At 43.6% G+C, this 14142-nt stretch overlaps 1 protein-coding gene across 2 annotated transcripts in view; it reads left to right on the top strand.

Moving 5' to 3' along the window:
- Positions 1–14142, top strand: part of RYK (receptor like tyrosine kinase) — a 53896-nt gene that overhangs the window by 12351 nt on the left and 27403 nt on the right. Inside the window, exons 2-7 of one of the 2 annotated variants that reach the window (XM_071437309.1) lie at positions 4431–4552; positions 6234–6333; positions 6649–6783; positions 8877–8933; positions 9573–9717; positions 13566–13666. In XM_071437309.1, coding sequence (XP_071293410.1) covers positions 4431–4552; positions 6234–6333; positions 6649–6783; positions 8877–8933; positions 9573–9717; positions 13566–13666 — 660 coding nt within the window. Of the gene's footprint in view, positions 1–4430; positions 4553–6233; positions 6334–6648; positions 6784–8876; positions 8934–9572; positions 9718–13565; positions 13668–14142 lie in introns of both variants that reach the window. The other variant, XM_071437308.1, reaches the window with a different exon arrangement.

The raw sequence follows: 14142 nt of genomic DNA, 5'->3' as shown, positions 1-14142 counted from the left end.
TTTTTGCAAAGCAGCAAATATAATGGGAAACTCTTGCATTGCACACTCATTTTGTATCTCCCCATTTAAGAGAAATCTGCCAGAATTATGTTATGCAGATTTCAAGTGATTTAGTAACAAAGTGGAAACTCAGGTAAGAGACTTTTAAACACTGCTGTCATCTTTAAGAAGAATATGTTAATACTGGTGCATGTTGCAGGATATTTTTTCTTCATAAAAATAAAACCCACTTTTCCCATGATGGCAGAGGCAAGTTTCTTTTGTATATTGTGCTTAAAATGAAAAAAAAAAAAAAAAAGAATTGAAGCTAGACTGCATTTGCACAAGGACATTTGAAAAGAAGTATTTTGTTAGGCTGCTAGGCTGACATGATTCAATTTTGTCATGAGCACAAGGGCTGCCCAGCATCCTTGGCATCTAGGAATGAAAGTTGGCCTCCCCCCTTCCTTTCTGAGCTTCTTCAGATGTTTTGTTATGTTAAACAGTGCAAAGAATGACAGACTTTCTCTGTGCTGCTGCTTAAATTTACCTTTTTGTTTGCCTTCAACTTTAATTTATTCTTTCAAGTCTGCGCCCAAGGTACAAAGATGGGGAAGTTAATAATGAGATTTAGAGGTTGCCTAGGTAAAAGGTTGGTGGTTTTGCCTCGAAATCCAGCAGAGCATTGCTCTGAACTGATTTCATGTGTGTTGGTGTAGGTTAGTCAAGTCCAAGTAAGGAGAAACCAGATCCTTCTGTGCTGTGCCTTGTCTGCATATGGACTTGTTTAGGGAGCTTTGCCAAAGCAAAGCTGCAGCCCAGCTTTTCAAACTGGTCAGAATTGATCACCAATATTCTGCTTAAACCAACAGAAGCTGCTTTTCCTCCTCTGTGTTTTGTGATTTTTCTTTGTAGGGCTCTCTACCCTTTCTTTATGTTTTGCCACTTTGCCTAGAAAATTATTGAGGACCTGCCAATTTCCTGTAGCTGTTTGTGTTACATCTGTGTTTTCCTCCTAGAGCCACCTGTTTTCTCCTTTTATTATTCCTTTTAGGATATAAAACATTAAATCCATCTTGGTTTTACCCTACATAGTGCAAAGGAAGAATTGAGCACCTTCAGAGGAACCCAGCATTTTGCAGAATGACATTTTCTCATTTCTCATTTCCCTCCCCTCACCCACCAGTAAGGAGGCCTAGGTTTAGTAGTTTACTGAGCATTCTTGAAATCTGAAACAACTGAGAAACTAGAACTTGATTCTCTTTTCCTCTGCAGCCTGCTACCTCAGCTGCTGCATGTTATGCTGCTGCTGAGTTTGGAAGAGATTTACACTAAAGAACTGAAACATTGGGGTTGCTGCTTTAGGCTGTGTCTTGGCAGTGACCTGCTTCATTTGATGCCATTTTTCTAAGCTACCCAAGTCCAAAGCATGCTTTGGAAAAACCTTACAGCATCTGATGAAGTCACAGGACTGTTCTAGTGTAAGCTCCAAGTGCTGCTGCAGTCTCACCCTCAGTGTGGGATGCTCCTGGGCATCCTCACTAATCCAGGGAGTTCAACTCACTGAGGAGTGTTCCCCTACTTGTTTTCTCTCCCAGCTTGACTCCTTGCACTTGGCTTGCTGAAGGCTTAAATAAGGAATGTTGCCAGGCTTGTGTAAGTTTGCAAGTCTGAAGGAAAAGGGGGAAATGCAGAATTAAAGCAGTTCTGAGTTCAGCTGTCCCAGTGAAACTCAGATCCCACACCACAGCTCTGGCTCTCACTGGTGTTCTCTGCAGTGCCCTGTGTGATTCCTGACCTGGCTGTGCCTTCCCCAAGGGCTGGTGCAGCCCAGGATCAGCCCTGGGCTCCCCTGTGGCTGCAGAAAGAACACACTTGCCTGCCTGGCTGCCTGCCTGCAGCACAGGCTGGGGCTTTTTCTCACTGGCACGTTCAGCTGCAAAGTTCTGTGTGTTTTGCTGGCCTGATTGAGATAAATTATACAGACAGAGTGCTTGGGGAATTCAGGATTGAGGTGGGGAGGTAGTGAGGGGATGAAAAATTAGAAATGGAAGGATGGTCTGGAAGCAGATCTGTCCTGTGGTGGATTGGAGCTGGGGAGATGGGAGCTTGCTTGTCTGGGGAGGACCCTGGTTCTTAGCTGTGCATGGGAAAAGGAATTTTGTCTGATTCACTGATTGGAAGAGATGTGCTAGAGGGGAAATGTTTTAATCATTGATAAGCTTAAAAGGGGAAATGACTGTGCTGTATTGAAACTAACATTTCCCAAGGGTGTATCCATCTGTTTCCAGGCTTGGAGAAAACATTGACCCAGATTCCTAGGAGAAAAACTATCTAGTGAGAAGAGATTGGGAGATACTGCCTGTGAGTTTAATCACAGAACCATGGAAAGGTTTGGGTGGGAAAGGACCTTAAAGCCCATCCAATCCCACACTCTGCCATGGGCAGGGACACCATTGCACTAACCCAGGCTGCTCCAAGCCTCATCCAGCCTGGCCTTGGGACACTTCCAGGGATGGGACAGCCACAGCTTCTCTGGGTAACCTATGCCAGGGCCCCACCACCCTCTAAGGGAACAATTCCTTCCCAATATCCCATCCCTCTGGCAGTGGGGAGCGATTCCCCCTTGTCCTGGCACTCCAGCCCCTTTTAAAAGGTCCCACTCCAACCTTTTTGAGGAACTTCCTGAAGTTTGTGACCACGAACACTGGAAGCACAGAGGGTCTGCTGGTAAAGTGTCATTGTGTCCTTGGGTTTGAGTCCTTCCCTAGGCAGTTTCTTTAGCTCCCTGATGGGAACAGGACTCTGAGCCAGACAATCTTCTGCCTTTTTGTAGAAATTCGGAGCTGTAGTACAAAACCTCTGGAATTATTTTTCTATGCCAGTCTTGAAGCATAATATTTTGAATACAACACGGCATTGATGCTCATGAAGCTCTTACATTTTGCTTGTGAAATTCATATAATTAGTGTCTCCTATTAGTGTGGAGCTTTGTCTGTCAGTACAGGCACAAAACATTGGTGTCCTATAAAATGGAACTACTCAGTGTTGTACCACTATTAAAGCTTAGAGGTTTGATTTTCTGTAGGGTAACTTAGTTTTGTACACCTTTGGATGATATTACACATTAAGATACTTCTGGCAGCTTCAGTTAGGATTGCATTTTATATTATTCTTAGGAAACTGGGTTTTTGCAATAGGCAATTTTATTGCTGTGTACCTGTTTGATTACAATGACCAGATTCTCTGCAAAGTTTCTATTAAATCAAGGATTATCATCCTGAAATTTTTGAATTGTTTCTGTGAACCTCTGGTTGCTGGGACCATTTGTCAACAAGAGAAGCTTTTCCTTATTCCAGAGGCAGCTTCCTTGTTCCAATTGCATTGTTTCACATTGTTTCCCTAATTTTAAAAATTATTTGTACTTAATGGCGTTCATTTGAATGAAAATTCTACCTTTAAACCTTCCCATCTTGGTTGGATCTAATGCCAAGTGTCTGAGAGTTGTGAGCTCTTCTCCACACTCCTGTGTTTGCCTACTCTGAGTTGGGTTTCATGTGTAAACATGTAGACATGTAAGAATGATCCAGGCTGGGATTTTTGAAGTTTGCTGTTGCTTTTATGTGTTTTCAAAATTCTGTTTTGTTTCTGGGGCTGTATGGGCTTCCCCCTCCTCCCTCTTTTGCTGGTGGATACGTTTTTGCATTTCCCATTTATTTTTAAGTGGAAATAGGGACTGTGTGTACAAGAACTGTCTCAGGCTGTTTACATTAAACACTTAGAGCAGCACCTGCATCTTTTTCTGCTCAACATCTCATGTGAGATCATTTCTCCCTGGGATTACTCCATTATCTTGATTCCTTTCGTGCATCCAGTCTTTGGGGTTCTTCCCCTCACCACCCCCAGTACCTGTGATTAAACTGTGGCAGGGGTTTTAAATCCAAACCGTTCTGTGGTTCTGTAATCTAATTTCCTTGAGCTAATTCCATACTGCCTAGGTGTCTCAGGCTCAAGAAATGAGCTATTCCAGAAGGAATTACCTGTGATTAACCAACTGATAATCCAGAACTGTTTGGTTTGAGTGAGCACAGTTGTAAATAAAACGAGCTGTGATTCCCAGAAGCAGAACAGGGGATGTTCAGGAGAGCCTGTAATGACTCTCCTGGATGTTTGTGTGAAAAGTTGTGTTTCCTTCCATTACATTCCAGCTTTTACCTGTTCCTTAGGCTGTGGCACCTCTCTGAAGTGATTGCTCTATAAGGTTTTGGAGCACTCTGTGAGAGCTGCTGGCTGTGAGCCTTGCTCTCCAAACCTGCCTTGGAATTTATGGGCTGGAGGAAGTGTTTGCTTAAACATGCAGATATAAGTGGAGCTGCTGGTCCTGAAAGTTGCTTGTTCCAATGTGTTTGGTCCTGTTCTTCCTTGTCTTACTCTTCTCTTTCTTCTTACAGGTCTGGATGCAGAGTTGTCTTATGTGAGGAATGATGTGGTTAATCACTATGCCTTGTCCTTCAATCTCCTGATACCCAGCGAGACCAACAATCTCCACTTCACCTGGCATGCCAAATCCAAGGTGAGCAGGCATGACTTCTGCTCTGGGTACTGGAGACATGAGCTCTTCTGCTTGGTGAATACTCACTGCTATCATTTAATGGCCTTTTTCTTTGAAAAGATTAGCATATGCAAGGTGCAAAATACTTATTTATATGACTGCAGGCAATAAGTTAAGATGGCATACGTCCAAGCTGCTCCTTATTTTAGAAAGTTGAAACACTTATTTCAAAGTATTTTATACTTCTTGCTCCTGGCAAGGTCCATGTATGCATACAAGCCACTGTCTGTGGAATCTCTTCCCTTGGTGCATTGGACACACAGGAGGGCAGCCATGAACTGAAGCCTCTGGAAATCATATGTAGAGCAATTGTTGTAGAGATTTCTAGAAACATATGCTTGGAGACAAGGAGAGTCTATAAAAGCAGCATCCAGTGTGTTGTTACTGAGCCCTGATTAAATGGAAAGGCTTTTTATGTCACTTAATCACTGTGCCTGGAGCATGCAGCAGCAGCTGTCAGAGAGATTGCATATGCTCTTACATTCTGAAACATTTCCAGTTACTTAACAATTTATTTTCATATATGAAATGATCTGTTTAGTCTCTGCCAGATGTTCATTCTGTTCTTTTAAACCTGAGTGATGGTTCTTCTTCTGCCCTTAAGTAGGAAAGGCTGCAGCAGGAGCAGTAGTATTAAACAAGTCCACCAGTGCAGGTCCTGAAGCTTCCTCCTGCCATTGTTCTTCCCTTTGAGGTGTAACTTGTTAAGAGGAGTGACTTTTGGCCTGCAGTGGAGTTGGGTTGAGTGCCAGCCAGCTCTGATGCCATATTCCACATGCACAGTGGCAGTTCAGTCACTTTGTCATTTGAGAGGAGTTCCCTTGTCACAGCTTCAGCCCAGGCTCCCTGCATTGCTGGCCCTGCCCTGTGTTTCCTTGGGCCTGGCTGGGAATTCTGAGGAGGAATTTTGGAGCTTCCCATTCCTGGGGTTCCATCCCTCAGCATCCTCCTCTCTGACCTGGTGTAGTGCAACTTGGAGGAGCTCAGAAACAGGGTTGTGTCTCTTCCCTTGGCATCTTGATTAAAAAATAAATTGATAACAGAAATGAACCATATTATGTTTTTAGAAAAGGGGAAAAACTAACTATTGGCACAAAGTCAAACAAATTAATTCAGCCGAGAGTGGAGGGGTAGGAGCTTATGACTTAGAGTAGGTCCTGTACTTGTTTTTTTGAATGAATGTTTGCAGAGTCAGCTTCTTAAGTGGAAACAAAATCTTGACTATAGTTGAATAAACTATTTCTAAGCAGTTTTGTTTGTTAAACTGACTGTGGGAGGGGGAATTTTTTGAATTCTAGCAGCTTTAACAAACTGACTTTTGAACAAGTTTAAAAGTATAATTGAGTGAAATTTATGGAGTATTTTTTTTAATACAAGCACTCTGAATTCTACCCCAGATTTTAAGGAATGATTTCAAGAGTAGCTTCTGTTTTGGCTTTCTTCATTTGAACTGTCACAAAAGTCTTGATACTAAAATGTCACATAAGAAACTTGGAATATGGATGCTTAAAATTACCAGCACTCCTTGAAAAAAATGTATGGGTTTTTATTTTCAAGAAGAATTATGAAAAGGGGTGTTGCATTTCTTTATACTCCAGAACAGATTTTTGATGTGTTTTCTCTCTCCCATCTGTTGTTACAGGTTGAGTATAAACTGGGGTTTCAGGTCCATGATCCCATGGCTATGGCTCTGCCCCAGGCCAACATTTCTCTACAAGGAGAAGTTCCTCGCACCCTCTCAGGTAAACTCCCCACCCCCATCCAGCTGATGGATGAATAATGGTCATTTAGCCACAAATGCAGTTTTAGTGATCTGTGAACACTTAATAAAACTGACAACAATTAATTTAAAATCCATGTCCTTTAATGCTCTAATAGCTGAAGTGATGAGGCGTGAAGACTGAAATAGCATTTCTTAGTTGAGAGTTCTTTATAATGTGATAATTTATGATGTTTGTAATGTGCTTCATAAACATAATCTCAAAAGGCCCTTATTTAAATGTCATCTGAGAGTCTGAGAGTGCCCCACTCCCCTGTAACCCGTTTTGTGTTCACAGTGTTCCGTGTCGAACTCTCCTGCACCGGCAGACTCGACTCTGACGTCACAATACTGATGCAGCTCAACTTAACAATAAATTCCTCCAAAAACATCACAGTTTTAAATTTCAAACGAAGGAAAATGTGCTACAAGAGTAAGAGATGAAGTTTCAGATATTTTAAAGTTTTTACTGTTTAAGTATGATAGGAAAAGGGAGTGGGATGGTGTATGATCCAGGACAGGAATAAAACAGTGAATTTTGGGGAGGATTGGAAGAAACCAGGTAAAATCCTGCCTTTCAGAGAGGAATGAGGACTTTTGTTCATTCATCAAGTTCTGCTTTAACCAACTTTCCCCAAGAGTTCCACTGCACTGACTGACCTTTTAATAGATATGTAACAAAAAACATTTTCTCTCTGTTTGGAAAGAAGAAATCAGTTCCCTCAAAGCTGCCACATTCTGAGAATTCAAATTGTTCTAAAAATTACCAAGAAAATCTACTTAGTTTATCAGTTGTGATAAAATTAGCTGTGTAGTGAGTGTAGGAGGTGTTAGTCTGTTAGATGTGAAGTACAAAATGATCTTGGGAAATAATCCAGATTTTGGAAATCCTTAATTGACTCTTCTGTGTTACCACTTGGGAATTTGCAAGCATAATTTATTCTTGGATTGTTCCTGTTTACTGTTGTTGCTTTCTAGAATTTTCCTAGGATTTTCTAGTATTTTCATACTGTGGTATTCCACTCCTAGGCAATATTTGGGGATGGCCACCTCTCTCTTTGCATGCTCTTTCTGCCTCTGTTCAGCTTACCTGGAGCCTTTGAGGACAGTAGCTGTCTTTCCAAAGAGGGGTTTATCACTTTTCTTGAGTATAAATACCAAAGGATGAGCTTGGGGAAGGTGTGGATGGAAGAGTCAACCATGCCTTGTAGCACATAACGTTGGGATACTCATGTTCCTTTCTTCAGGAAGACCATTCTTAATTCAAAGTGTGTTTCTCCTTCTAGTAAAATGGAGGTCTGGCTGATAATGTTGATGTTTTTACCTTTATTTCATGTTTTCCTGGGTATTTTTTCAAATACTCCAAGTGGGGGAAGTCAGCCCTGCTGAGCCATTCACAGCTTACTGAGCTGAGGATGTGTGATGGAGCTTTCCAGAAGCACCACACTGGGGATGAGACAGAGCCACTGCCTGAACCATCAGAAGTGCTCCTTACAGAGACTTCTGCAGCTTCCTAAAAACAAAAAAATCTTTCTTTGGTGTGTATTGATGGGTGTAGAGCATATGGGGCTTTCTGATTGAATTTAATGCATAAGTTAGGAATATGCAGGAACTTGCTAGTGGTTTTGCTCAGGGCATTCCTGATAGCTCCTCCTCAAGTTCAAAAAAGGGATAAAAAAAGAAAAACTCTTTGATTTTTAATTCCCTTTGATTACTTTTTCCTAAGCTGCACTGGCTCAACAAGGAGTGGGAAGGGGCTGTACTGTGTTGGACACAACTGAGAGCAGGAAGGGGGGTGTGCAAGTGGGACTGTGCCTGTGCAGCTTCAGAAATCCATGGGATTCCCTCAGCTGCCTGCAGATCCTCTGGGAGGGTTCATCTGGAGGCATCTCCTGCATTCCCCAGGTTTGCACTGCCCCTCTTGGTACCCAGACACAGAGTAGGCTCAATGAAGATTTACCCACTTTCTAAACATGAGCTGTTGTCCTCCTGCCTTCACTTGCATATTCATGAGTATTTAAATGGACATCACCTTTTCCATCCTTCTGTTTTAACTCTTTGACTCCTGACTGGCATCAGCTGAGAAGGCACAGTGCTTACGGTTGCATCTCTGACCCCTTCCTAGGGTGAGCCACATTAGACTGGAGCCAGGGTTTCCTCCAAAAGATCAGGGCAGTCTTCACTGAACATCCCAGCAATGATTTTCTCTGCTGTAGGAACTGATTCTGTGAGGTCTTTGTTTAGTGCCTTAGCAAACACATTCTTTCTGCTGCTTTGGACCTTGGACAAGCTGTAGGGTTTTACAAGGATTCAGTGGGTTCAGGTTTTGCCTCCCTGAGCATGTGTTTCAGTGTGATTTTAATTCTACCTGGTTAGGTGTTTAAATGGAAATGTAGGGATTGGTGTAGTCCTTGAATCAGCTCTTCCCTTTGGAAAAGCAGATCTGTTTTTCCATACCTGAGACAATGTGAAGGGCTGCAATAATAAATATGCTCCAAACTTCATGGTTTTCTCTCATCTCTTTAGAGCTTGAACCAGAAGTCAAATCTCCAACAGCTGATAAAAACAGCAGCAAGGCTATCTGTAAGTAATCCTGAATGTACAACTTGGGGTTTAAAAACTGAAAAACTTTTTATGTGCTTTGATTCCACAGCTTTCCCTATGAAAACAATCCCCAGGTAGTGTGTACCATACCCAGTATTGCAGTGGGTTTCTGGTAATTAATTGTTTTAACTGGTGAAGAGGAAAAAACCCTATTCCAAGTCTTGTAACAACTTTTGTATCACATCTTAGGGGCTCTGGTTTCTGTACATGGCTCTGATCTATTTTCTTGACCTTGGGACCTGTCTGGTTTGCTGTTTCAATTTATCACTATTGAAGGAATAGAATGAGGTAGTTTCCTCCTCCTGTTCTAGCTGGAAATATCATTGGCTGACTGTGGCTCCATAATACCCAAAATGGGAGTGTTTTTTCCAAAATCCTGTTGGAAAGCAGTGGGAAAGAGTGCACAGTGCTCTCTTTACCTCCCACTGTCTCTTCCAGGGTAGTTGTTCTTCAGAATACCTTACAGAACATTTGGGATCGCTGAGGCTGCTGCCTCTCCTTGCCCCCAGCCCCTCTGCTTGTGTTACTATAACAAACAAATGTTGTTTCTTTGGGGCTTTTTGTTGGTTTTTCTCCTTTTTTGAGAGGGGTTCAGTAACTTTTCCACATCTGTTGCAGTTGATCCTGTAAACGCAGCTCCCACCACTTCGACCCGGGTGTTCTATATCAGTGTGGGTGTGTGCTGTGCTGTGATATTCCTGGTGGCAATCATCCTGGCTGTCTTGCACCTCCATAGCATGAAAAGGATAGAGTTGGATGACAGGTATGTGTTCTAGCTTTCCCAGGGTGGTTTTGGGACATATTTACTCAGATTAGTGGGAGTTCAGTCTCAAAATGAGCACTCTGTGGTGGTTTGCAATTTGTGCTCTCAGTGCCAAGCTGTAGCAGAGCTGCCTGTGTGGGGCTGTGGTGAGAGCTGTGCTGCAGAAAGGCAGCAGTTGCAAGTTGCAGGTGCTCTGCTGTTTATTAGGTGGAAGGGTTGTTCAGGTGTTGCCAGAATATTTGTGTGGAGTGGGAAGATTCAGACAGAATAAGATCTGCAGTGATTGTCAGGAAAAATTGACTTGGGCTCACTGGGAAGGCAGGCTGGGAGAGCTTGGGGGTGTTCATACCGGAGAAGAGAAGGTTCCAGGGAGACCTTAGAGCCCCTTTCAGGGCCTAAAGGAGCTCCTGCATAAGGGCTTGGAATGCCAAGAGAAGGGGGAATGGTTTTCCACTGCCAGAGAGTTTTTACCTTTATTTTACCTTAGGTAAAATAGGGATATTAGGAAGAAATAGGTGAAAATCCCAATACTGGGGATATTAGGAAATATCCCAATATTAGGGATATTGGGAAGGAATTCTTCCCTGTGAGGGTGCTGAGGCCCTGGCACAGGGTACCCAGAGCAGCTGTGGCTGCCCCTGGATCCCTGGAAGTGCCCAAGGCCAGGCTGGACAGGGCTTGGAGCAACCTGGGATAGTGGAAGGTGTCCCTGCCTGTGGCAGGGGTGGAACTGGATGGGCTTTAAGGTCCCTTCCCACCCAAACCATTCCATGCTTTTACATGATTGGATGAAAACATTTGGGTTTTACTGACACCTGCAGGAGACTGAATTTCAGTTTTCCCTACTTTGATTGATTTTCCAGTGTTCAGTTCAGCCTTAGGGTACAGTCTCTGAGCTTTACAACTGCCTGGTTATAAAACTGGCAGCGTTGGGCTCTCTCAAATATATTTCCAATCAGGAAAAAATGTAGCACATGCATGGAAAATGGAGTTGTAACATGAGTCCAAGGGCATTGGAGTGGGGATTAAACACCAAGGAGAAGGGAGGCTGGAAAAGCAGGTGGACTGAGGCTGTGTGAACAGCCTGCATCAGATGCAACTGTTCAGGAGCAGGCAGTGTGAAACTGGATCCTTTGGAAAACAGCCTGTGGGTGGTCACCCCTGTGAAAGGATATCTTGAACTAAAGGATGTCTTGAAGTGCTTCTGTGCTGCCTGCAGCCTCATGGAGTAGCTTTATCTTTTCATCCTCCTCCTTATCCATTCATCTGTTCCTTTCAGTTTCCTCCCTGCCCTTCCCTCCCCTGGTGTCCCCAGCCCATGTGGCTTTGGCACTGCCGCTGCATTGAGCAGTTGTGGTTTCTCAATTGTAACCAAATGAATTTGTCAGCTTTCCTCAATTCCTTTGTGCCTGCTTGTCTGAGGGAGGGGTTTTAATCAGCTGAAGGTGTTAAAGGATGTGCAGCTTGCTTTAATTCAGAAAGGAAGAACATTCCATTAATAGTGTGGGATAGTGAGGTGTTGAGGTGTCCAGCCCAGCAGTGTGATCAGATGTCCTCCCCTCTACTCCATTGCACTGGATTTCTGTGGAGATACAAGGTCAAAATCCTAAAAAAACAACTGACTTTCTGTGGAGATAAAGCTAAAAATCCATCTAATGTTAGTCCTTTGTGGTTTGCAGGTGTTAATAATTTGCTCTGAATCACTGTATAAATTCTGATAAATTCAGGGCACTTTCCCTGTCTGTGGAAAGAGTTTGGAATGAGATGATCTTTGAGGTCTCTTCCAAACCAGACCATTGTGAGATTTTATGAAGTTTGTGCAGCTCCTGGGGTTTAGCTCTTCAAGCACCATGTGATGACTTATTTTTTGAGCCTGAAGATGCCTGGCCTGGATGCACTCAGGGAGTGCCAGAGCAAAGGTGTAACAGAAGCAAAATGTGCCTGAAACTCAGGAGGTGAGGGGCTTGTTTTGAAGCAAGAATTTCTGATTTGATTGTGAATAATAATCTCAGACTGTTTCTGTGAAAGGTTCCTAAATGGAATATGACAATGTCATTAGGGTTAACGACCTCCCAGGAGCAACAGAGCCTGGAAAAACCCACTGGTGCTCTTAATTTCAACCCCCAGAACTAAATAAAACTGAGCAGGGTTGTTAACTGGAAGCTCAAGCCGAGTTTACAGGCTGCACATGGATTATTTAGGAACATTGTATTGGAAGTCCACAGCAAATCTGCAAACCTCAGAGCAAAGGCACTGGAAAAGTGCCAAGGAAAGCTGGCATGGCTTAACAGCAGAATAATGGGAGTCATTAAAGCAAGAAGGCATCGCTCAAATAGCTGACAGAATATGCAAGTGAGGAAGCTCAGGAAGTGAGTTAAACCTAAAAATCAGAATGAAGCCAACCCAAAAGGCAGTTTTTCAATCTTGCAGCAGGCATTAAAAGAATAATTCCTTCCTCACACTTGCCTCCAGCTAAAGGAATCCGCAGGGCTAGTGGGTGATCAGGTTACAAAAGGAGTTTCCAGCCAGAGCAAGAAAAGGAAATGCAAGTTGTGCCTTGGTGTTTGATGTGGTGGCCATGCCAAGACTCTCCTTCCTGGGGAGCTGCAGAGTGGATCATACTGAGGTAGCTCGGGGGTGCAATAGTGGGAACACTTCAAATAAGCAGTAATAAGTTGCCAGCACCAAAGAATATTCATTCAAAAACTCTGAAGGAAGTTAAAGGGGAGGAGCTGGACCAGCATCAGTGGTTTTTAGGCTCGTGCTAAATGCTGTGCTGGAACCCTGCACCTGGAAGTGGGAATAACTGTAAAAAAAAAAAAGTTCCAGGGAGAGATTGAGGCCAGCTATAAATGAGTAAGTTTGTATTGTGAGATTCCAGTAGATTCTGTTCCAAACTAAAAATTCAGTGGGTTCATCCATGGCTGTGCTATAATGGGGAAGAGTGGACTTGGATTTCTGGTTTTTAAAGGAAGCCTGGCTTCAAAGGTAGCAGTGGGCCTGAAGGGCATCACCAGCCATGCCTGACAGTCCTACAGGGGTGGCTGACCCTGCTTGGCCAGTGCTCAGCAGCAGCTCAAGAAACCTTAAATGTTGATTATTTGGCAAAGCAGAGGTTGTATCCCAAACCAGTTTCCTCTTTGTCCTCCCAATACAGTCAGCAGTGGAAAACCCACTTGAAGCTGGATCAAAGTGGGAGATGTTTGTGTGTGTTTGGAGGGGAAGAACTACAAAAAAGCTTCTGGCCCTGCCGTCTGACCTGCTAACAGGAGTTTTGGTCTATTACAGCTGCAACAGCTGTCTTTTTAGGGTTTTGACTATGAAAATAAGACAGAAGTGAGCCTGCTGTGGTTTAGGCTGTGGTTTACCTGTTTCATAAGTACTCTGTGGGCCCCTGGGTCCTTCTGCTCAAAGAAAGCATCTCAAAAAGCACATTTTAGGTGGTGCTGGAAGGAGTAGGGTAGGCTGTGAAATAGAGCCCTTGTTGGAGTGGGACACCAGTGCCATGAGAGAAACGTGTGCAAATCTTTCCTGGGATGTAATAGTTGTTCTTGGTATGACAGGGTGGTTCTGGCAAGGAATGTTTTGTCACTTTGATTATTCCAAAGTGGGGAGAAGTACCAGAAGATAGAGCAAGTTCTGGGAAGCAAATAGGAGGAAGCTGTTCATGCTTAGTGCCAAGATTTTTGAGTCGCCTGAAATACATTCTCATGTGTGAGTGACTTTAAAAGAGCAGAGTTCTTGAAGTCTTGCCTGGAAACTCTCCTGGTTTTGACCTCAACAGGTTAATTTGCAATGTGTTGGAGTGGCAAGCAGTGATGTTGATGTGCATTTTTGTTTCCCCACAGCATCAGTGACAGCAGCAGCTCGCAGGGGCTGTCACAGCCCTCCACGCAGACAACACAGTACCTACGGGCTGACACACCCAACAATGCCACACCAGTAACCAGTAAGTGTTAATCTAAGCACAGAGCCTCCTGCCATGCTGCTTTGGTGGCAAATGCAGGAGAAGAATGTGAATAATTCTCTAGTTCTGTCACTTTGCTTCTTGAATTCACACAGTGTGTGTTTTATCCAGCCATGCCATAGTCAGGAGTGAGTTTGGGGGCATGTGAGTGGTCATGTGAGCATGAGGCTGTGTTTGTGCCTTGGGTTGTTCTCCCTGCACTCAGAGCAGTCAGCCAGACTTCACCAGTAGCTGTGAGGTATCTGTTTTAACACTGGGAAGAGCCTGCCTCATGCAGGCAAAGCAGAGGAGAGAGAGCAGGATGTGTCCACCCAGCCCTGGGATCAGTTCCTAAAGCAGGTGATGCCATGTGCATGAATCCTGATGGTTGTTTTATTCCTGTCATCTCCTGTTGCTTACAGCTTTGCTTGAAATGATATAAAATAGCTGAAGAGAGCAGTGAGAGGAAAGGAAGAGTG

The sequence above is a fragment of the Agelaius tricolor genome, unplaced genomic scaffold, assembly GCF_023055355.1.
Source record: "Agelaius tricolor isolate 1412-34295 unplaced genomic scaffold, bAgeTri1.0.p SCAF_12, whole genome shotgun sequence".
NCBI lineage: Eukaryota > Metazoa > Chordata > Aves > Passeriformes > Icteridae > Agelaius > Agelaius tricolor.
The sequence above is the reverse complement of the archived record's forward strand: the minus strand, read 5'-3'. Positions and strand labels throughout refer to the sequence as shown.